The 23,492-nt window shown below is 36.7% G+C and overlaps 1 protein-coding gene across 5 annotated transcripts in view; it reads right to left on the bottom strand.

Moving 5' to 3' along the window:
- Nucleotides 1-23,492, bottom strand: part of LOC123549625 (anillin-like) — a 67,439-nt gene that overhangs the window by 4,015 nt on the left and 39,932 nt on the right. For 2 of the 5 annotated variants that reach the window (XM_053545150.1, XM_053545149.1), the window contains exons 7-18: nt 23,157-23,419; nt 22,373-22,617; nt 18,315-18,477; nt 15,845-16,067; nt 11,809-12,647; nt 11,449-11,618; nt 10,567-10,602; nt 8,453-8,597; nt 7,895-8,033; nt 5,532-5,690; nt 4,666-4,838; nt 1,851-1,944 (exon numbers count right to left, since the gene is read on the bottom strand). In XM_053545150.1, coding sequence (XP_053401125.1) covers nt 1,851-1,944; nt 4,666-4,838; nt 5,532-5,690; nt 7,895-8,033; nt 8,453-8,597; nt 10,567-10,602; nt 11,449-11,618; nt 11,809-12,647; nt 15,845-16,067; nt 18,315-18,477; nt 22,373-22,617; nt 23,157-23,419 — 2,649 coding nt within the window. The remainder of the gene's footprint in view (nt 1-1,850; nt 1,945-4,665; nt 4,839-5,531; nt 5,691-7,894; nt 8,034-8,452; nt 8,598-10,566; nt 10,603-11,448; nt 11,619-11,808; nt 12,648-15,844; nt 16,068-18,314; nt 18,478-22,372; nt 22,618-23,156; nt 23,420-23,492) is intronic. The other 3 variants (XM_045337854.2, XM_053545152.1, XM_053545151.1) reach the window with 3 other exon arrangements.

The raw sequence follows: 23,492 nt of genomic DNA, 5'->3' as shown, positions 1-23,492 counted from the left end.
TCATCAATTTATATAATAAATACTTTTGGAACTAGGCACGTCACAAGGTGAAAACGTGCATTTTGACTATTTCAGAGGCCATAACTTTGCAAATAGGGGGCAGAGCCAGACGAAAAATAGTTGGTGAGCAAGTTCATATCACGATTAAGACTCATGCATGGTTTCATCAATTGATATGAAGCACTTTTGGAGCTAGGCACACCACCAGGTGAAAATGTGCATTTTTGACTATTTCAAGAGCAGTAACACTGGAAGTAGGGGGCGAAGCTAGACAAACAAGAGCTGTCTCCATAGGATCACACATGCCCCCGATGGCACTTTGAATGAATAGTTATGGCCGATGTTAGAGTTTAGGACCTTTGACCTACGGACCTGGGTCTTGCGCACGACATGTCGTCTTACTGTGGTACACATTCATGCCCAATAATTTTAAAATCCATGCATGAATGACAAAGATATGGACCGGACACGCCCATCAATGCACTATCATGAAATATGACCTTTAACGTCTAAGTGTGACCTTGACCTTTGAGCTACGGACCTGGGTCTTGCACGCGACATGTCATCTTACTGTGGTACACATTCATGCCAAGTTATTTGAAAATCCATCCATGGATGACAAAGATATGGACCGGACACGAATGCACTATCATGAAAAATGACCTTTAACGTCTAAGTGTGACCTTGACCTTTGAGCTACGGACCTATGTCTTGCACGCGACATGTTGTCTTACTGTGGTACACATTCATGCCAAGTTATTTGAAAATCCATCCATGGATGACAAAGATATAGACCGGACACGAATGCACTATCATGAAAAATGACCTTTAACGTCTAAGTGTGACCTTGACCTTTGAGCTACGGACCTGGGTCTTGCGCGTGACACGTCGTCTTACTGTGGTACACATTCATGCCAAGTTATTTGAAAATCCATCCATCGATGACAAAGATATGGACCGGACACGAATGCACTATCATGAAAAATGACCTTTAACGTCTAAGTGTGACCTTGACCTTTGAGCTACGAACCTGGGTCTTGCGTGCGACACGTCGTCTTACTGTGGTACACATTCATGCTATGTTATTTGAAAATCCATCCATCGATGACAAAGATATGGACTGGACACCAATGCACTATCATGAAAAATGACCTTTAACGTCTAAGTGTGACCTTGACCTTTGAGCTACGGACCTGGGTCTTGGACCGGACACGAAAATTGCGGACAGACTGACAGACGGTTCAAAAACTATATGCCTCCCTTCGGGGGCATAAAAATAGGAGGTGCGCAAGTTCATATCATGACAGACTCTTGCAAAGTTTCATCAATTTATATCAAATACTTTTTGAGGTAGGTGCGCCACAAACTTCTTTTGGATGGACAAGACCAAATCTATATGCCCCACCACTCATAGTGGGGGCACAAAAAAACAAAGACTACTGCCCAGCAATAAAAGGTCCCTACCAGAAGGGGAACTTGTCATAAATTGCTGCACAGGAACCATATTTTTTATATTGAAACTTAAATGAGGAACCTAAATATTCTCCAAATAACCTATCATCTAGAAGTCAGGTCTCATGAAAAAAATCTTGTACTCATGATCTTCTACTTTTTTCTACTAGCTAAATGCAAAAAGATCATGCAATATTGACCTGCAATGCATGCAAGCTTCTTGAAGAATGAGTAATAATCAGAAACAGATACATAAAAACAGATATATACCAGTGTATGTATGATGCTGAACCAACACCCAAGTTCATAAATACATCAAATCATAAAGAATCTGATATACGAGTCTGGACTGTAAATGATTACAAAATCCTTTTCAAAAACAGAGAGAATACACATACTTGCAATGTGTGTTGTATGTTTGGTTTTCTTTGGAGTCTTCTTCTTCTTGTCTTTATGTTCCCTGGACACAGACTGAAAGCATGACAAGCAATACTTGTCATATAAACATACCAAGTTATTGTGATGTTGGTTACATGCAGATATAGTATGATACAGAATGAGCCAAACCAAGGGGGAAATAAATCCTGATTACAGATAATACACCACTTTTATTTTATACCTTTTGGTGAAATCCAAATCGGTCATACTGCAAGTGATATAGAGGATATTTGTTTGTTTTAGTGAAATATCAATTTTATTTCACAAGTGAGCATCAAAAACCGATATTTTCACGAGTGGCGTAGCCACGAGTGAAATAAAATTGATATTTCACTGACACAAACAAATTTTCTTTTTATTTCATGTGTAAAACTCTACTTTTGTTGCGTAGGTTATAAAATGTCGAAAATCGCGGGAAAGATCAACAGAAAGCACACATCATCGTCATTATGGTCCCCGGTATTCATAACGCTCGGTATACAATTTGACTTCAATCGCGACGGAGGACCGGAACTAGTTCGGCAAAAACAGTGAAAAACTAGAGCTATCACTAAAGGTGATGAATGTACCCCCAGCATGCACTGACACAGTACATTGCAATTTGACGCACACAAGATTGCATAATTATGTGGACTGTATGTATATAGACTGTATGTATACAGTATAGTAACAAAAAACAAAGTCCCATAACTATGCAGAATATTTATCTAAAAGAATGTAACATGCACCATGCAAAACTAGGGTTGGTACTGATCACTTGTGTGAAGTTTCATTAAATTGTGTGCAAGGGTTTGGTAGATTAGGCACGCATAAGATTGCATATGCAGACTGTATGTACATAGTATGTTAACAAGAAACAAAGTCCCATAACTCTGCAATTTTTGTCGCTGAAAGAACCTAACATGCCCAATGCACAACTACTGTTGTTACTGATCACTTGTAAGACTGTGTCTATGTATATAGTATAGTAACAAAAAACAAGAGCTGTCTCCATAGGATGACATATGCCCCCGATGGCACTTTGAATGAGTAGTTATGGCCGATGTCAGAGTTTAGGACCTTTGACCTACAGAGCTGGGTCTTGCGCGCGACACGTCGTCTTACTGAGTCACACATTCATGGGTAGTTATTTTAAAATCCATGCATGAATGACAAAGATATGGACCGGACACGCCCATCAATGCACTATCATGAAAAATGACCTTTAACGTCTAAGTGTGACCTTGATCTTTGAGCTACGGACCTGGGTCTTGCGCGCGACACGTCGTCTTACTGTGGTACACATTCATGCCATGTTATTTGAAAATCCATCCATCGATGACAAAGATATGGACCGGACACGCCCATCAATGCACTAACCTTTAATGTCTAAGTGTGACCTTGACCTTTGAACTACGGACCTGGGTCTTGCGTGCGACACGTCGTCTTACTGTGGTACACATTCATGCCAAGTTATTTGAAAATCCATCCATCGATGACAAAGATATGGACCGGACACGCCCATCAATGCACTATCCTTTAATGTCTAAGTCTGACCTTGACCTTTGAGCTACGGACCTGGGTCTTGCGCGCGACACGTTGTCTTACTGTGGTACACATTCACGCCAAGTTATTTGAAAATCCATCCATCGATGACAAAGATATGGACCAGACACGAAAATTGCGGACAGACTGACAGACCGACAGACGGTTCAAAAACTATATGCCTCCCTTCGGGGGCATAAAAACAAAGTCCCATAACTCTGCAATTTTTTTTTTCTAAAAGGACCTAATATGCCCCATGCACACAACTACTGTTGGTACTAATCACTTGTGTGAAGTTTCATTAAACTGTGTCAAGGGGATAAGGAGAGATGGTGCGCACAAGATTGTGTCTATGTATATAGTATAGTAACAAAAAAAAAACAAAGTCCCATAACTCTGCAATTTTTTTTTCTGAAAGAACCTAACATGCCCCATGCACAACTACTGTTGGTACTGATCACTTGTGTGAAGTTTCATTAAATTGTGTCAAGGGGATAAGGAGAGATGGTGCGCACAAGATTGCGTCTACGGACAGACAGACAACCTGAAACCAGTATACCCCCCTTTACAACTTTGTTGTCGGGGGGTACAATAAAAATGATAATCTACTGTTTCGAAACTGTGGATTATCACTTTTATTTCACTGAGAAAACTCTATAATTCACTGGAAAACATAAAATAAATAGCTTTGTTGGTTTACTTCTTCAGTGTGTATTAAACTCTAATTTTTCCCACAGAACGAGATAGAAAATGTAGTTGTGCTTTGTTCTTAGTAGAACATTTTTCATTTCAAATAATGTTACACTAGTCTACAAAAAATCAACCGAAATGGAACTTTATGTTGGGTGCTAATATGGTTAAAATAAGAAATATTAATGTAGGAATAATTTGTCATTTTTGAAAAAAATCTTAACTGTAATTATCCATGTCATTAGTTTCAGTATTTCTCTTTTTATTGCACTAATATTCCAAAACAGACGAATGTAATCAGCCAGAAATGTAAATACAATGATACATATTGCAATTATCACATTGGTGTGGCTCATATATGTTGTTACAATGAATGAAAATGATAAAATCTGTTAGTTGACTGATTACAAGTACATAAGCCAGCAAAAGTAAATTATGTCACAAGTTATGTCACTGGCAGTGACCCTAAAAAGTTCATGGGTCATACTTTAAGAAAGTGTTAGAACCCTAGGTAAAGTGATGAAATATGACAATAGATTTCAGTTGAATTATCTCTCTTACCATACTATAGATTTCTAAGTTGATGTTGAAGTTTGAAGAGATTCCGTGTATCTTGATGAGGTTTGGAAAGTCCAGACTACCTCTCATCATTGGGTCATGTGTGGACAACATCTGTGTGGTAATCACCTGCGGTCCATTACGTATCAACAACATAAAATAGTGCACTGTGTTATCTGAAATATAAAATATCAGCTTATAGGAGCAAGCAGCAGCAGCGGTGTAGAAAGTAACACGTTGGCCCCCTGTCACTTTATGCCTCTTCATATGGTATAATTACTGTTCTGACTTTTCCTTGTAGAGAACATCAGAATATAGACATACAGTAGGTTTTGGTTATAATTTAGGACCAATTTGCAAGCATCACAAGTTTATCCCCTAAAAATGTACTTAAATATGAACTGGCCCCGTGTTCACAAAACACTTTCAGTCTCAGCTGAGTTTGATAATGACACTTTATTTCTCATTTCTATCAAAATAACAAGTTAAAGATTAAATTTTAAGTTAATAACTATTTTAAAGTGACTATTCAGTATTGATGGTCAGTCTGATTTGGAATTTAAGCTTGAAGTTTTAGAAAAATTGATATTGATATTTTAAACTCAAACTCAGCTGAGACAAAAAAATGTTTTGTGAACACAGGGCCTGGTAGGCTTTAAGAAGCTTTCATGACAATTTTAACAATACAGTACATGTATCTACTGTTAAACTGTATGAAATGCAATGTTTTGATTTTCGTCAAGCATTACTATACAACATATCCGACAAGTATCAGTATGATTTTTTACAGAATATCATCACATTAATTCAACTGCACATGCCAAAGTAACAAAATAGATTTTGCTTCAGTTGTTGCAGAGAGTGCTTACCTGATGAGGTTCCTATTTTGGTGACAAAATCTTTCTTCAGTGGCAGTCTGATGTCACTGATGGTTAGAGATCCCTTTGGTCCCTGCTGATTGGGAGCATCTAACTGCTTAGTTTCCTTCAATCTCTGCATTTCCGTAAGGTATGCCTGTCGTCTCTGACCTGTAATTATACAATCCTGTCTAACCAAATACCTAAATGATCTTACACTATATTTATCATTCTCATCCGTAAAAGGTTTATTATAGTATCATCAAGAACCTTTGATTTAGTTCTTTCCTTATTTGGTGAGCATGCATACTTGTTAATAACCATGTAGAAGTGGTTTCCGCCAATCAATGTTCCCACCCGTAACATTAACAAGAGCTGTCGGAGGACAGCAATGCTGGACTATTCAACAGCCTTGTTAACTGAATGAATATAAAGTCTAAAATGGGGCATAATTTTGCAAAACAGAGTTATGGAACCTGTACAGTGTGTGTCAACTCATCACAGTGGACAAGTGTGTGAAGTTTCAATTCATTCCAGTCAGTGGGTGATGAGATACCAGCATAAATACAAAAAATTTAACCACAAATTGCTACATTGAACAAGAGCTGTCAATAAGACAGCGTGCTCCACTATTCAGCGATTTGACAGTAAAATGAATATATGTCTCAATAAGAGACCTCTACTTTAAAAGAAAGATACACCAAGGGGCATAATTCTGTCAAGAACACAAACTAGAGTTATTGGGATTGTTACCACACATGCAGATGATGATGGTAAAAATATATTTTGAGTTTCAAGTCATAACCTTATATAGTATCAAAGTTATGTCCAGAAAACGAAGATTTTCAAAAAATTTAAGTATGAAAGGGGCATAATTTGGTCAAAAATACAAATCAGAGTTATGGGGATTGTTACCACTCATGCAGATCATGATGATAACCATACATTTCAAGTTTCAAGTCTTTACCTTATATTGTACTAAAGTAACATCAAGAAAGCGAAGATTGCCCAAAAGAATTTAAGTATGAAAGGGGCATAATTCTGTCAAAAATACAATTAGAGTTATGGGGATTGTAACACACATTATAAATAAATATTTTCAATTTCAAGTCATTATCTTTCAAAGAACCAAAGAAATGTCTATAAACAAAGCTTTCAAAAAAAATTAACATGAAAATAAGTATTACAACTTTGTGACCTTGACCTTGGGTATAATGGGCCCAGCCCCTGCACATACTTTGTTTGTGCGCTGGACAATGTTTATGTGAAGTTACAGTAAGATATAAGCAATAGCAACAAAGATATGACAGAAAAACAAAGGTTGCCGAAAAACTTCGCCGTAGTCAGGGCGAGTAGAATAGCCCCCCTATTCTCCGGATAGTGGAGCTAAAAAGGGGCACAATTTTGTAAACAAGAGCTGTCCATAAGACAGACACTCGACTTTTCTCAGTGCTTGACTCTGAATTACAGCTTTGCCAGTAAAAACTTTAACCAAAATTCTAAGTTAAAAAGGGGCATAACTCTGTCAAAATTTAATCAGAGTTATGGGGATTGTTTCTCCTGGTGTAGACTTTGATAGTGAATAACTATTTTAAGTTTCAAGTCAAAAGCTTTGATAGTAACAGAGATATTTGACTTTATCAAAAACTTTAACCAAAAAATTCTAAGTTAAAAAGGGGCTTAACTCTGTCCAAATTCAAACAGAGTTATGGGGATTGTTTCTCCTGGTGTAAACTTTTATAGTAATTAACTATTTTAAGTTTCAAGTCAATAGCTTTGATAGCAACAGAGATATTTGACTTTATCAAAAACTTTAACCAACGGCAACGCTGAGGTGAGTGCAATAGCTCTACTTTTTCTTCGAAAAGTCAACTAAAAAGCAAGTAGAGTTATGGAACTTGTGCAATGCAAGTCAGTTCATCATGGTGAATAAGAGTGTGAAGTTTAAAACTATTCGCACAAGTGGTTAGCGAGATAACAGCTTACGTACAAAAACTTAACCAAATTGTGACGCCTATGAATGGGTGTGTGCAATAGCTCTACCTGTTCTTCAAATAGCTCACCTAAATATCATGGACCATGTAACTGTCTATGAATATGTGCTTTCACAATGGCCCAGTTTGATCTGCTTGTTTGTTTTGGGTTTAGCACCATTTTTTAACAGTATTCAGTTATCACGGGTGATTTATAACAGAGCTAAAGTGACAATACTGAAAAGAATTTTTATGTAATATTATTCCCAACATATGTGTGCTTTCCTAAAATAATGTGAACATTTTTGTTTGTATTATGATGTGAAAACACACAATTCAGTAAATCTTTATAGTAAACTTAATATCTTGGCAAAAATCAATATATATACACTGTGTACTTACATGAAACCAGTAATAATCTGTTACACTCGACCTGCTCGGCGGAGCCAGCAAACTGGGAATCACCGCTACAACATTTGTTTAGAGCATTACTTGTCTGCATAATCACGCTTTGTTCTTGACTCACCAACTCCTGCAACTCCTGGTGGGAAATATTGCAAATTTAAAGCAATTTACAAATGTCTCACATTAAAATGAATGACTGAGGAAATTTCTAAAACCATATTACAAGAATCAAGTTCCTACTAGGAAGGGAGTTGGTAGCAAAATAGTCAGCAGGTTGGACTACAATGCCAGCGATTTGGGTTTGATTTCCAGTTGTGGCCGATATCCCAAAGAAGTGTTAAGTGTTTTTTCACTTAATCTGAAACTGTCTCTAGCAGTATCAGCAAAGACTAGATGGTGGGTAGGTACATACTGCATCAGCTATGGGCTCAACTGGAAATAAATTATTCCATCCATTCTAGGCAGGGACATTTACTGACAACCCACAGAAGAAGTTAAAGTGAAATACTGACATGTAAATATCAAACTTAAAATGATGTCAAGTTTCAAAAGTACCTTAATTCTCTCATGGAGTGTTTTCCTCTGAACATCGGGTGGAAGTTGGTTCGGCATTTTGATGTCTTCTTCCTTCACGTCCTCATGTACATAATGACTGTGACGTGAGATACGCTGACTGGCTGTCGACATCTCCTGACTCATTCTGAAATATACAAGGTCACTTTCCACTGAAATTATTTATTAGTCAAATTAGATAATTATTAAGTCTTATAACAAAACGGACTGCCTCTGCTTCTCTACTAATTATTATGTAGGGATAACGCATGTTTTTTTGTGTGTTATAACATCTGCAGAATCCCGAGGGATTGGTCGGTGCCCGAGGGATTCTAAAGATGTTATGACACGAAATGAACATGCGCGCTATTCTACCATAAAATGCGTAAAAAACGGATAAACGAATAAATTATCCATCAACGTCATTAAATTTCCATGAAACGCGCGGAAATGCATGCGTTGTTTTTTCACGCTGACATCATTTCCTTTTGAATAATCCGTTTTGGGGCCGTAATGCGTTTATGCTTTGCCTCAGAACGTGCATATATAAAAAGGTGTTATAACAGCACGTGAGCACGAGAATCTCTCTGTTAACACACGTTTTCACCCCCGAAAAGAGACAAGAACAGCAATTTTATGTTAGAATATGCAGCAGTGTGTTACAATTCTATGTTTAAAAGCTCAAAGAAATTATACCATTTTCAGACAAACAAGATTTCATTCTAGCACTATTTATTAACTAGATACTATCATATGAAGTTGCATTTACGTAGAAATTATATGCAAACTTATAATTATGCAGAGATAAAGTGTATTTTCATTTTCTGTCTAACTTTGTTCAAAACATACACTAAAGTCTAAATTAATATCCAAACATAAATGATATGAAATAAATTACACTGATGCAAGACCATCCACAAGTTATAAAGACACAAGCACGTAGAACATATAGTGGGTATATAGCGATATATTCCAAGCAGTGAAAAACAGAAGCACTTCTGCCATAAACAGACCAGAAAGCATAAAATGACATTCTGTCTTCTCACAGACAATATTCTCCAAACCAAGGGAATGAACACCCCATTTCTCTACTGAAGTTGCTGTGCTCTACCAGTCTACCTACTGAGCATCTGGGTGGACTTATCTGGAAATTTTGGTCACCATCACCAAAATATTCTAAACCACAGCATGTGCTAGACCATAAAAATCTTGAGTAGCTTAGAAAAGTATAAAATCATTTTTGAAACCTTGTGAGTGTTATTCAATAAGGCCATCAGGAGTGAGCTGCTCAAACTTTGTCCAGAGGTGCAAAGAAAGTTTGGTTAAACTTCTGCACTTGAAATAGAAATAAAACTAAACTGGCATAGATGCTATAAAACAGTTTATCTATCACCAAATCTTTGAACTTGCTATTTTGAATTTATGAAGTATTGAAAACAATCATCCTTGGCAACAAGATGAAAGTTAACAGTAATTTGGTTTAGTTATTGCATGCTTCCTACTCATGACTGGGGGAGGCAGCAACCTGGATCAGATATTTAACATGTCTAGAATCACCGTACAAAATTAACAATCAGAATTGTTCATAATTCAGAAGCTACATATACTCCCACCTAGTTTAAAAAAAAAATAATTTTTTTTTGTTGGACAAAGCCAGCCTTTCTTTTATTCTTTGTTTCTCAGATTTTTCTCCAAAATTAAATCCAAAGGCAGGCAAGAAACTAGAAAAAAACAAAAACAGACATTGGAAGTACAATGATTCTTATTATAATTATTCAAAATGCTTCAGTAACTGAAAAAATGACTAGTTTTTACTAATAATGACTTCTGTATCAACATATTATGTGAACAACATAATATTATATGTACCAGTATTTAAAATTCTCAACTCACAAATGTCAGAACATCTGAAATTTCTTCCTGTAAATTTCTTTGTTCTTACATTTTCAGGTCTTAAAATGTGAAAAATACCATAAATTCAACACATTTAATATTTTTGTTTTCATGAAAATTGGCCAGGAGTCTGAGAAACGAAAAATCAAGAAACTCTGGCCTAAGCAAGCACACTATGGATTATTCTAGCCACAACCAAACAAGCGTAATAAAATGAGCCTTACTCTCGGAAATCTACAGTTGTGGTTATCTTTGTCATTCTGTAATAGTGTTTATAATACATGTATAGATAAGATAGCTAGTGGGTAAGACTCAACCTTCCTGAAAAATATAGCATGTGTTTCCACCCAGACTGAATCCTCAAACCTAATGTCTTGCAACTGCTGAGTATTCCAAAAAAATAAATAAAAAAATTCAACTTCTGTCAAGGATGTTAATTTTATCCTCATTAGTTCCAAAAATTTGATCTAACTTTTAAAATGCATGTTTCTACTAGACACAAATTTATATTAAATCTGGATAGCAGACCTGTACTGTTAACATTTTTCAGAAATCTAAGATCTGTACTTATTCCAAAGTTAGAAAAAAATTTGCAGCCTGAGGCAAACCTATTTTTCAGGAAAGCATTTCAAATTATATCTAGATTATAATTAAAACACTGACTGTAAGCAGTATAATTATGCCTCAATAAAGACAAACAGGTATGAAAAACTCCCTTGCACAAAGCACTGCAGCAGACTTTCAGAGCTACATGCATTTCTATTTTACTCTTGTGGATACAATTATATGACATTTTGTTTACTCTACTGATTTACTATTCCAATAATTACTCATGTATTTTCTGTTAGAGGGGTTTACCTCAATTCTTTTCTTTACGCTTACAGAAACTATTTTTATTTCAGAAATAAACATATAAGCCTGGGTGCTGATTACATTCTACATATAAATTGTACTAGTACATATCTGAAATGAAAACGAGTGATGGAAGTTAGATGGCAAAATGAATGAATGATGAAACTAGCACATGAAGCCAAACCAACCGCATACCTGTTCAGACCACATCCTCTCCTGTGCATGTTATCTAAAACTATATATAAATCACTCACCTGTTACTCCTATACATGGACACACTGTATGCCAGTCCATCACTTTTTGCTCTGTACTGTACTTTATTATCTCTGCTCTGGGGTGGCATAGTCTTTGGACGCATCTGTACTTGTTCTGGCTGGTACACATCTCCTTCCATTGTTGCATGCATGTAACTTCTTCGCTTACGCTGTATAAATTTACACAAAATGTGACAAACTTGTAACCAAGTAATAAAAAATATCACTCATCAAGTCTGCATCTGTAAAATTCAAACAAAATAGTCTACTCTCATGATTTCAATTAATTGTTTTAAAGTCAGTTAATTGCTTTCAACTTCTGTGAAAGATAAATGTCATTAGGATATCAAGAATATTTACCGGTACAGGCTGTGGCTCCTTTTTTCTCATCTCAACTTCTGAGATATCGTCCATTGCTTCATCAAGAAGGTCGTCCATCTCAGCACGATCACACTCCTCATCCTCGCTATCCTCTGTACTGTCTATACGCTGCTTTTTGTACGTCTGCTCGGCTTCACTGCTCTCCTGTGACGAGTATCTCTGTCTATTTCTGTCAGTTTGTTCTGTGTTTACATAGTCCATACTGTCTTCACTTGTTATACTAGTTGTATCATCATGTTCCTGTCTCGGAGGAAGCATACTTTCTCTTCGCACTGAGGCAGGTACGAACGCACTCAAACTAATATCATCGTCTTCTGTTAACCTTTCATTTGACTGTGTAGTATGGGGCTTTTGTTGATCATGCATTCTTTTTGGAGGACTTCTGTAGGATTCTGGGATACTTGACTCTGACCCACTGTTGAAAGAATCGTCAAACGATTCCTGTGTCTCAGACTGGATATCCTCTGAAGGTGGATCAAAATCATCAGTTTCATCCATGGTATCGCCTTCAGTCTCGGTACACTGTTCCTCATGTCTGTCAGTACTGCTGTCACTCTCTGTGCTCGTGTTGTGTTCTTGGAACTGAACCTTCTTTAGAGAGGACGACGATGAATGCTGTTGAACTACGGGCCGCTCCTGTTCCTGGCACTTCTTTGAAACAAGTCTATAAATACTTGGTTTCTTACTGGCTGCTGAAGCCTGTCCCTGTGCTTGTTTGCCATTGGCTAATGTCTGACATTGACCATTTTTGAAATTATAAGATGCACCACCTTCATCTGAAAGTTCAAATCCCATGGCTTGAAGCTTTTTGTTAAAATCTGGCAAAAGATGAGAGAATAATGGTGTGGTTACTCCATGCAGTGCTATAGAAGCAGGTAAATGTGCTGTAGCATGCAAGCAAAAGCTGGTATCATTATAAATTGTATATAAATATCACATGCACTTCAGGGTGATAGTTGATATTATGAACCCTTAGAAATATAATGTCACCCTATATATTGTTCTTCAATTGTTCACAATACCTGCTGTCATTCTTTGATTCAAAGATGGCAGAATCTTATTTTGACCTATTTGTCCATTTTTAGCAAAAGCAATCTTCTACTTGTCAATATTATGGTTCTATAACAAAACACGGTAAAATTTTACTTTTGCATGTGGGATCTTAGACAAGCTGGGAAAGTCAGACAATGGATTTCGCCATCACTGTTCATTACAGTGGAGAAAAATAATGACAAAATGGGAGAAATACTGTACTTGTGATACTAATGAAGCAGGAAAATTGTAAAATGATTAATTAGTAAACCTTATAACACTTATATCTATTTCTAAACTGACTATTTGTAAGGATGTGACAATGTGGTGTCACATGGGAAATCCATTTTTTATATAATTATAGCAATTTTATAAAGGGAAATGCATGTGAGGTATGATGATGATACATTAATTATATAAAGAAGTATAACTGACATTATCTACAACTTGTCAACCGCTAGCTATAAAGACTATAAAACTAATTCAACTGAAATACTTTAAAGCTTTTCTTTTTTTTTTGCTATCACCATTGCAGTACCCTTAGATTTAAATTGCAAATATCCAAGATTTAGAATACATATGAACAAGAGCTGACAGTTGACAGCGCGCTCCACTATTCTCAGTGCTTGATAGTATAATATAAGCTATGAGTAAAACTTTAACATTACAATAAGCATATTCTAAGTCGAAATGGGGCCATAATTCAGTCAAAATGCTTGACAGCGTTGCCTCCTCCTTTTTACAGTCTAGGGTCATGATGGTAAACAAGTATGCAAAATATCAAAGCAATATCTCAATGGACTTTGAAAATATTTGGGGTGGTATGCAAACTTTAACATTACAATAAGCATATTCTAAGTCGAAAAGGGGCCATAATTCAGCCAAAATGCTTGATAGAGTTGCCTCCTCCTTTTTACAGACTGAGGTCATGATGGTAAACAAGTATGCACAATATGAAAGCAATATCTCAATGGACTTTGAAAATATTTGGGGTGGTACGCAAACTAACATTTGTGTGACGCTCATGCTAACGCTAACGCCGACGCGAGTAGGATACCTCCCCTATTCTTCGAATAGTCAAGCTAAAAAGTGACTTTTGGACTTGCATACATAGTTTATAAAAACAATTTTACACAATGAATACTGTTGACAAATAAATGGGTAAACTGAATATATATTCAATTAAAAACACCAAGTGCCGAGTGACAATGCTTAACTGTATTATATTGAAGTGACTTGGATACTGCTTTCAGTTCTGAACCCTTTACCAATTGATGATATAGCACTAGTATGTATGTACTGGTATATTCTAATATATGATGTATTTTTTTCTACTTGGGTATACATGTATATCCATTTAAATACAGAATATAGAGAATCTTATTTTCCAACTGGTCAAAAGCAAGCAGTTCCAAACAAAACATACTGGCGAGGACAAAACAGAAACTTGTATCTAATAATCGGAATACTGTTAACTTATTAAAACAATTTCAAACTTCGGTAATATAACAAAGCTATAACTTAATAAATATCTATTGTATTGTCATGGAAAGTGCCTTATATTATATTTCAACTTTAGACAGCAGAAAGGCATGAGAAATGTTTGCAGTATGTTTCAGGGTAACCTAATGTCTTCTGCTATGCATACTTATACTGCATCCATGAACCATTAGCAAGGGCTGTCTAATGACAGCACAATCAACTACTTAAAACCCTTTCATATAATACTGGCTTACATACAAAAGCTTTACCAAAACTTTCCAAGTTGAAAATGGGGCGTAATTTTGCAAAGTGCAAGTCAGAGGTACGGAAATGTGCAATGAGCAGTCATTGCATGATGCCGAAGACGTATCAAAATTAAGAAAGCATTCTGCATAACAAGTCCTGAGAAACCTACTTATGCACAAAATTTAGACCAAAATTTTTAAGTTACAATGGGGCATAATTTTGCCACAATGTAAGCCAGAGTTATGAAACCTGCCATGTGGAAATCATCTCATGATGCTAACATTGTGAGTGGCTTATGAAAATATTTGGTCCAGTAGTTTTTGAGAAAGCTGTTGAAGCGCAAAACTTTTGTGGTGTGTAAGCCAATGAAAGGGTGACAAGAAAAGCTCTGCTATTTACAAAATATCAAATTTCGAGCTTACAATCCCTCATGTGGTTAAAATATATAAACGTGACAATCTGGATTAGTATGAACGAACCTTTACCATAATTGGGAGTTAGCGAGTTATGTAATAAGAAATTCATAAAAGTGTGCTTGTTACTGTGCAAGATAGGTAATTTCAACTGCTACAACAAAATCATTACAGAGGATATTGTCATTATATCATCTTCTATATGAGAATATCATTTTAATTTAGAATAATGAATTAAGTAGCTTTAATTATACATTTTATAGGAATGAAGTATTTTCAAGTTAATTATCTTAAAAACTTTTTACCAAACTGGCGCATTATAAACTCATGAACTCACATTAAAGGCACTGGCCTCCAGATTGTACAAGAAAAAAAGAAGAAAAAAAATAGCTATCAGAAAATTAATGCTTTATTTCTAAAGAAAACTTTTTAAATTAATTACTGACAGACTATATGTTATGGAAACACATGAGAATTAGTTGTTTTCATTAATTTTTACTATGAAATTCGAAAAGCGTTTGTAATGCTTTACCCAAGGTTAACTGCCTTAATCATAAATATCCATATTTAATGCGTTACACAGGTAATCATCCGTGGCAGTATTGATAAAGAGAGCAAAAAAGTTTGATTACCGACGCAGGCTTCTTTTTTATTTTCTTGATTTGGTACTTTTAGGATAGTTTAGAAACAAAAAGTCATATTCTAATGTTCATAATATGACCAAACTTCAATTTTAAAGAAAAATCATTTTAGCCAAAATCTGGAAGTCAGTACCTTTAACTTCACATTTGACAGAAAACTTTAATTTTCAAGAAAATCATGTCATATCTCAGAAAGTATACCTTCTCGAGCTTTCTCCCTTACTGAAGTCTTCTTGTCAGCTCTAGACACTGGGTGAGCGACCCTCTCTGGCGGAGGTGGACAAGTCTGTTCCACAGCAGGGGGAGGGAGTTCACGGTCATCTCGCAGTATACCATTCTGATATCTGTTGTTGAGAGCATTTACCTCTGCCATTCTCTCCTGACGGAGTTTATCAGCCAGCTGGTCCGTCTTGCTATACTGTACCTACAAACATGGATGTTTTACCAAGGTTGCACCATGAAGTATTTATAAAGAAACTAAGCTACGTGTTATCTCTCTTTTACAATTTTCAACTATTTCTAATCTACTGATGCAAAATTCAATTCCCAAAATTATATCACATTTTACTGAATTCTGCGTCACTTTTTATAGCAATAAATTTGTTTTAATGTGAAATAATACCTACCTATTCCTACGTTTCTTCCAAGTTAAATCTCTCGAATTACTGTGAAATCATATATATCTGTAGGGGACTAATTCTTTTGGAATTTGTGATTTCGTCAATCCATGAAATTAAATTCCAACAAACTAGCAACATTTTCATTCATCTGGTCTTCAAAAGTTGAAATCCATTTATTCATATCCTAGTGTTTCCTGCAGGCCTTTTTAACATGGCGCAGCGCAATGCCCTGTTTGAAGTGCCGCCAAGCTGCCCTTCAAACCGCCCGTTTGCGCCATGTGCCCTTTTATTCTATGAAGCTTGTATATTTATCTTGACAAGTGCCCTTTCAAAACCAGTCTGGAAAGCCAATGTCCGCGGGCCATGTTCTGTGTATTGTACCGTCAATTAGCGGCTGTGATCAACAGGTCGACACGTGGGTGCATCAACCGTGAATGACCCTGATTAAGAACTGACAGGATTATGCAATCAATTACTGTTTTATGATAGTTTAATTGGGAACAGTAGATGAAAATTTGTTTGTTTCTAGCACGTCGACGGTGAAGTAACATGTAGCCTTTTACGGAAGATATGATTGAAATGGTCAATTAAACGATAATTATTTTAAAAGGTTGCAATCATTTAAAATGTAGATTGATTATCGCACATTTTCGATGCGCTAATTAGACCTTTAAAAATAAAATACTGAAGGTTTGCCGATCGCCGACCAACCCATGAAAATTGACCAGACTCAAAATATTTTATATCGATTTTATCTACAAGATTTATTTTATTCCTTTATGGATATCATTTACAAAAATAATAAGATAAACGTTTAAGCTTTAGAATGATACCAAATTCATTAAAATCAACCGATGTCTTGATTTGTAATATTACGAAGCACATTCATGACGCCCCGAAGCAGAAGTCGTTGCCATTTTGAAAATTTGAAAACGTACATCGATATGAAAATAACCGATAACTTGCGATTAAGTTATAAAAACTGATCGAGATTTAAATGAATAAACTAAAAATGCAAGGCCCTAGTTTTGTTTTCGTAAATAATTTGCCAAAATGATTTTATAAGGCCGAAATTTAAGATGAAAGTGCACAGCCGCATGCGTCAAGCAAGCCGAAATTTTGAGTTATTACTCGCAATGAACCATTGGTATTCACATTTATGTTTATATTACTGAATGTGTGTTTAGACGAAAAAAAAATACAGATTCATAGTCAATTACGGTATGTATCGCAAAAACCTCTGAGCAACAGGGGAGTGATAAAAATAGTGGCAGATGATCTAATCTAGCAAATTTCACAGCATGTACTTTTTACGTCGCATTCTACTTTCGTTTTCGCATGCCCAAAACACTAGCAAAATATAGCTTTCCGACTCGACCTGTCGTCTAAATCTTACTGGCAAGGAAGAACAATGGGTTTAATCAGCAATATAGGTACAAAGTCATTGATTACATGTAGATTTGACAAACTGCCTATTCTCTTAACGTAAATCAGTGGTGAAATGATATGATTGACAAAATAAAGTTGCGCACTGATAGTTTAATAAATATATAATAACAATAAAACTTGTTGCTTATTAATTATCACCTGAAATCTGTCTCTAAAAATGCAAGCTAACACTTCATGAGGGTAACAGAAAACGAATGTTTGAAAGTATGAATCATCAGTGTCATCTTTAGACAAAAGAAAGGAAAGCACTTTCACAACATGCCATGGTAGGCATTATAAAGAATACTACAAAATATCTATCCCATATCTGAGATATGAAAGATTCTCAAATTCAATGAGAAAATAGTATGTAAAATGACGCCGACAAGCGTTCTTGGACGAATGCCCTTTCAATGCCAAACCGCGCGTTAAAAGTGCCCCTTTTCAAGGGAAGCACCATGCCCCTTTAAGAGTCTGCAGGAAACACTATATCCCTGGCCACTAAATAGCTGTTTGGCCCAAATCACAAAATTTCATTCCCACAAAATCAACTGATTTTACAGTATAACTGTTCAAAGAAATGAGGTCTTCACAATCAAATTAAAATAACACTGTGTTTATACCTGTTCCAGGATCTTCTGCTGTAAGCTCTTGGTAGCACTTCCTACTTTATTTGGGGAACCAGTCTTGTTGGGACTAGACTGGTTTCCTCTGATGGGAGACTGGTTTCCTCTGACAGGAGACTGGTTAGTCTTGCTAGGAGAGTTCACTGGCTTTACTGGAGACCTGGAAATTTGTGATACAAGTTAGTGTCATCTGGAAAGGAAATTACCTGTCATTTTTTTTTTACCTCCTTGCAATCAATAATTTTTTATATTGATAGCAGTGTCAATATCATCACTATATCTTTTTTTTAAATTTCAGCTTGGGTCACAAAAACATCCTTAATACAGACAAGAGTTGTTAGCAGACAACAAAGCTCATCTTAACAAGAGGACCATGATGGTCCTGAATCGCTCACCTATCCCCACATGACCCAGTGCTGAACTGAGTATGACATTGTTATTTCTATTATTTGACATAGTGACCTAGTTTTTGAGCACATGTGACCCAGTTTCAAACTTGACCTAGATATCATCAAGGTTAACATTCTGACTAATTTTCATGAAGATCCATTGAAAAGTATGGCCTCTAGAGGTCACAAGGTTTTTCGATTTTTAGACCTACTGACCTAGTTTGTGGCCGCAAGTGACCCAGTTTTGAACTTGACCTAGATATCATCAAGGTTAACATTCAGACCAATATTCATGAAGATCCGTTGAAAAGTATGGCCTCTAGAAAGATAAGATTTTTCTATATTTAGACCTACTGACCTAATTTTTGACTGCACGTGACCCAGTTTCAAATCTGACTTAGATATTATCAAGGTGAACATTCTGACTTAATTTTCATGAAGATCCATTGAAAAATATGGCCTCTAAGGAGGTCAAAAGCTTTTTCTGTTTTTAGACCTACTGACCTAGTTTTTGATTGCACATGAACCAGTTTCGAACTTGACCTAAATATCATCAAGGTGAACATTCTGACCAATTTTCATGAAGATCCATTGAAAAATATGGCCTCTAAAGAGGTCACAATGTTTTTCTATTTTTAGACCTACTGACCTAGATTTTTATCGCACGTGACCCAGTTTCGAACTTGACCTAAATATCATCAAGGTGAACATTCTGACCAATTTTCATGAAGATCCATTGAAAAATATGGCCTCTAGAGAGGTCACAATGTTTTTTTATTTTTAGACCTACTGACCTAGATTTTCATCGCACGTGACCCAGTTTTGAACCTGACCTAGATATCATCAAGGTGAACATTCTGACCAATTTTCATGAAGATCCATTGAAAAGTATGGCCTCTAGAGAGGTCACAAGATTTTTCTATTTTTAGATCTACTGACCTAGTTTTTGACTGCAGTTGACCCAGTTTTGAACTTGACCTATATATCATCAAGATAAACATTCAGACCAACTTTCATACAGATCCCATGAAAAATATGGCCTCTAAAGAGGTCACAAGGTTTTTTCATTATTTGACCTACTGACCTACTTTTTGAAGGCACGTGACCCACTTTCGAACTTGACCTAGATATCATCAAGATGAACAATCTGACCAATTTTGATGAAGTTCCATTCATAAGTATGGCCTCTGGAGAGGTCACAAGGTTTTTCTATTTTTAGACCTACTGACCTAGTTTTTGACAGCACGCAACCCAGTTTCGAACTTGACCTAGATATCATCAAGATGAACATTCAGACCAACTTTCATACAGATCCCATGAAAAACATGACCTTTAGAGAAGTCACAAGGTTTTTCTATTATTTGATCTACTGACCTACTTTTTGAAGGCACGTGACCCAGTTTCAAACTTGACCTAGATATTATCAGGGTGAACATTCTGACCAATTTTCATGAAGATCTTGTGAAAAATATGGCCTCTAGAGAGGTCACAAGGTTTTTCTATTTTTAGCCCTACTGACCTAGTTTTTGACCGCACGTGACCTAGTTTCGAACTTGACCTAGATATCATCAAGGTGAACATTCTGACCAATTTTCATAAAGACCCCATGAAAAATGTGACCTCTAGAGTGGTCACAAGCAAAAGTTTACGCACGGACAGACGACGGACGCTGCGCGATCACAAAAGCTCACCTTGTCACTTTGTGACAGGTGAGCTAAAAATAAAAGATTCACAAAAGCACAAAATGAAAATAAAAACTTTAAAAAAAATCTTTCTTAGTGGGATAATTGGGCAGGAGGTTTGTGTTTGAGTCCTGGGGGATGGGGAATGCTGGGAGGAGAAGGGAAGGGATACTAAGAGACATTTTCAGGAAACTAAATTTAAGCATCTTTTTTTGCTGTGGGTGGGTAGGGCAGGGGTGATGAAGATTCAGTATCAAGAACCACAAGGAACTAAAAGTAATTTTTTGTGCGTGTGTGTGGGGGGGAGGGGGAGGGGGTGTAATATGAATAATAAACAAGTAATCTAAACTATGAGACACAAATGGGTTTGTCACTCACCTGAGGACAGTGATCTTTAGAGCTTGCTTCCAACTAAGTTTGGTAACAATTCATTTTAAAAAGCAGTTCATTAAAAGTTAATTTAAAAACTATAGGGGTCATCTGCTGGTCACGACTAACCTCCCCATCAACTTTCATGATCCTAGGCCAAAGGGTTCTTGAGTTATCATCCAGAAACTGTTTAACTGTGTTATCATCCAGAAACCGTTTAACTGTTTCGGGTCATTGTGACCTTGACCTCTGACCTACTGATCTCAAAATCAATAGGGGTCATCTGCTGCTTATGACCAACCTCCCTATCAACTTTCATTATCCTAGACCCAAGCTTTCTTGAGTTATCATCTGGAAACGGACTGGTTTACATACCGACAGACATCTGCAAAACAATATACCCCTCCTTCTTCGAAGGGGGGACATCATAAATTTCAAAGAAGTCCATGCAAAAATGCTTCTGACCAAAAACAGTTATTGATTGGAAATGGTTTTCCATGTTCAGGCCCCTGTGGCCTTGACCTTTAACAGTGACCCTAAAATCGTTCGGGGTCATCTACTCTGCATGACCAATTATCCTATGAAGTTTCATCATTCTGGGTCAAGTGGTTCTCAAGTTACTGACTGGAAATGTTTTTCAATGTTCGGGCCCCTGTGACCTTGACCTTTCACAGAGTGACCCCAAAATCGTTAGGGGTCATCTACTCTGCATGACCAATCATCCTATTAAGTTTCAACATTCTGGGTCAAGTGGTTCTCAAGTTATTGACCGGAAATGGTTTTCAATGTTCAGGTCCCTGTGACCTTGACCTTTAATGGAGTGACCCCAAAATCGATAGGGTCATCTACTTTGCATGTACAATCATCTTATGAAGTTTCAACATTCTGGGTCAAGTGGTTCTCTAGTTATTGATCGGAAATGGTTTTCCATGTTCAGGCCCCTGTGACCTTGACCTTTGATGGAGTGACCCCAAAATCAAAAGGGGTCAATTACTCTTTATGACCAATCATCCTATGAAGTTTCAACATTCTGGGTCAAGTGGTTCTCTAGTTATTGATTGGAAATGGTTTTTCAATGTTCAGGCCCCTGTGACCTTGACCTTTGACGGAGTGAACCCAAAATCAATAGGGGTCATCTACTCTTCATGACCAATCATCCTATGAAGTTTCAACATTCGGGGTCAAGTGGTTCTCTAGTTATTGATCGGAAATGGTTTTCAATGTTCAGGCCCCTGTGACCTTGACCTTTGACGGAGTGATCCCAAAATCAATAGGGGTCATCTACTCTTCATGACCAATCATCCTATGAAGTTTCAACATTCTGGGTCAAGTGGTTCTCTAGTTATTGATCGGAAATGGTTTTCAATGTTCAGGCCCCTGTGACCTTGACCTTTGATGGAGTGACCCCAAAAACAATAGGGGTCGTCTACTCCAGCAGCCCTACAACCCTATGAAGTTTGAAGGTTCTAGGTCAAATGGTTCTCCAGTTATTGCTTGGAAATGAAGTGTGATGTACGGACGGAAGGACGGACAGGATGTACGGACGGAAGGACGGACAGGGCAAAAACAATATGTCTCCTGGGGGAGACATAATAATTTTCATCCTACAGATTACCTGGTATTACCGGTTGGCGGTCTAGGTGGCAATCCCTCACTGCCTGAAGGTTTTCTACCTAACTGTGCAGCTTTCTCCTCTATACTGTCTTTGAAACTTTTCTGCGGGGTCAGGCCTTTGTTTGGGGTACCAGACGGCTTCCATGTGGCTCCTCTATTTGGCGTGCCAGCTGGTTTCAGGCTGCCGGAAGGTCGTGTTGGTGAATGGCCTGGGGAGCCAGGATCCACCTTCTTTATGTAACTCACCTGCATAACAGATAAAGACTCTTCAATCATATATATAAAGGATATTAAGAGTGTCTTTTGATATTGAATTTATTACACAAGTTGAACAAAAGAATAAAATGTGAGGCTGTGCCAAGTATTTTATCCATTTCATTCAACTCATTTAATAAATTCAATTTGGAAAGGCACAAATGTTACATCTTTTTTTTTTATAGCATGTCAGCTTTTCTTGCTGAAACATCAAAATTTCCTTTTTCTTTACCTATTACAGACCAAGCCAATTCCACCAACTTCTACACTTAAAACATCTACCGGTAGATCAAAGTTTTATCACAACAGTGTAATACCAAAATTATGTAACGGCTTTTTTTCATTCCTAAAGTCACACATGCGTCATGATGTGATGAAGTGAAGTATCAACAAGGTATTGTTTTACCTATGAACCTCTCTGAAAACCAATTGTTTCACAATACCTTTTTCAAACCAACGTTTTAAGAATGACCCTATTAATGATTCTTAGAATTTAATATAAAATTTTGTCTTGAATTTTCTTTCCATACCTTGTTAGCTGACGTCATAGTTTCCCATGCAGACATTCGTTCTGTGACCGAGAAAGCTGTGGGTTCCGACTCTCTTGGTGGATTGTTTTTAGCATCTTGCTGTTTCCAGCTCGACCTGATATCTGATATAGGCTTTATTTCAGAGTCGTCCTGGTTGCAGTTAGTGTCTTTAGCTGGAGTGTATATCTGTTTAGGTTTGGCGGTGGTACGACTGATGGGAGCCTTATCTGTTACAGGAGTCTGCGAAACTCTTTGTTCCCATCCTTAAATAAAATACATAGAAATATTAACTGTCAGATAAATCAAATATTATTAGACAAAAATAATATATATCAT

This window comes from Mercenaria mercenaria, chromosome 6 (assembly GCF_021730395.1).
Source record: "Mercenaria mercenaria strain notata chromosome 6, MADL_Memer_1, whole genome shotgun sequence".
NCBI lineage: Eukaryota > Metazoa > Mollusca > Bivalvia > Venerida > Veneridae > Mercenaria > Mercenaria mercenaria.
The sequence above is the reverse complement of the archived record's forward strand: the minus strand, read 5'-3'. Positions and strand labels throughout refer to the sequence as shown.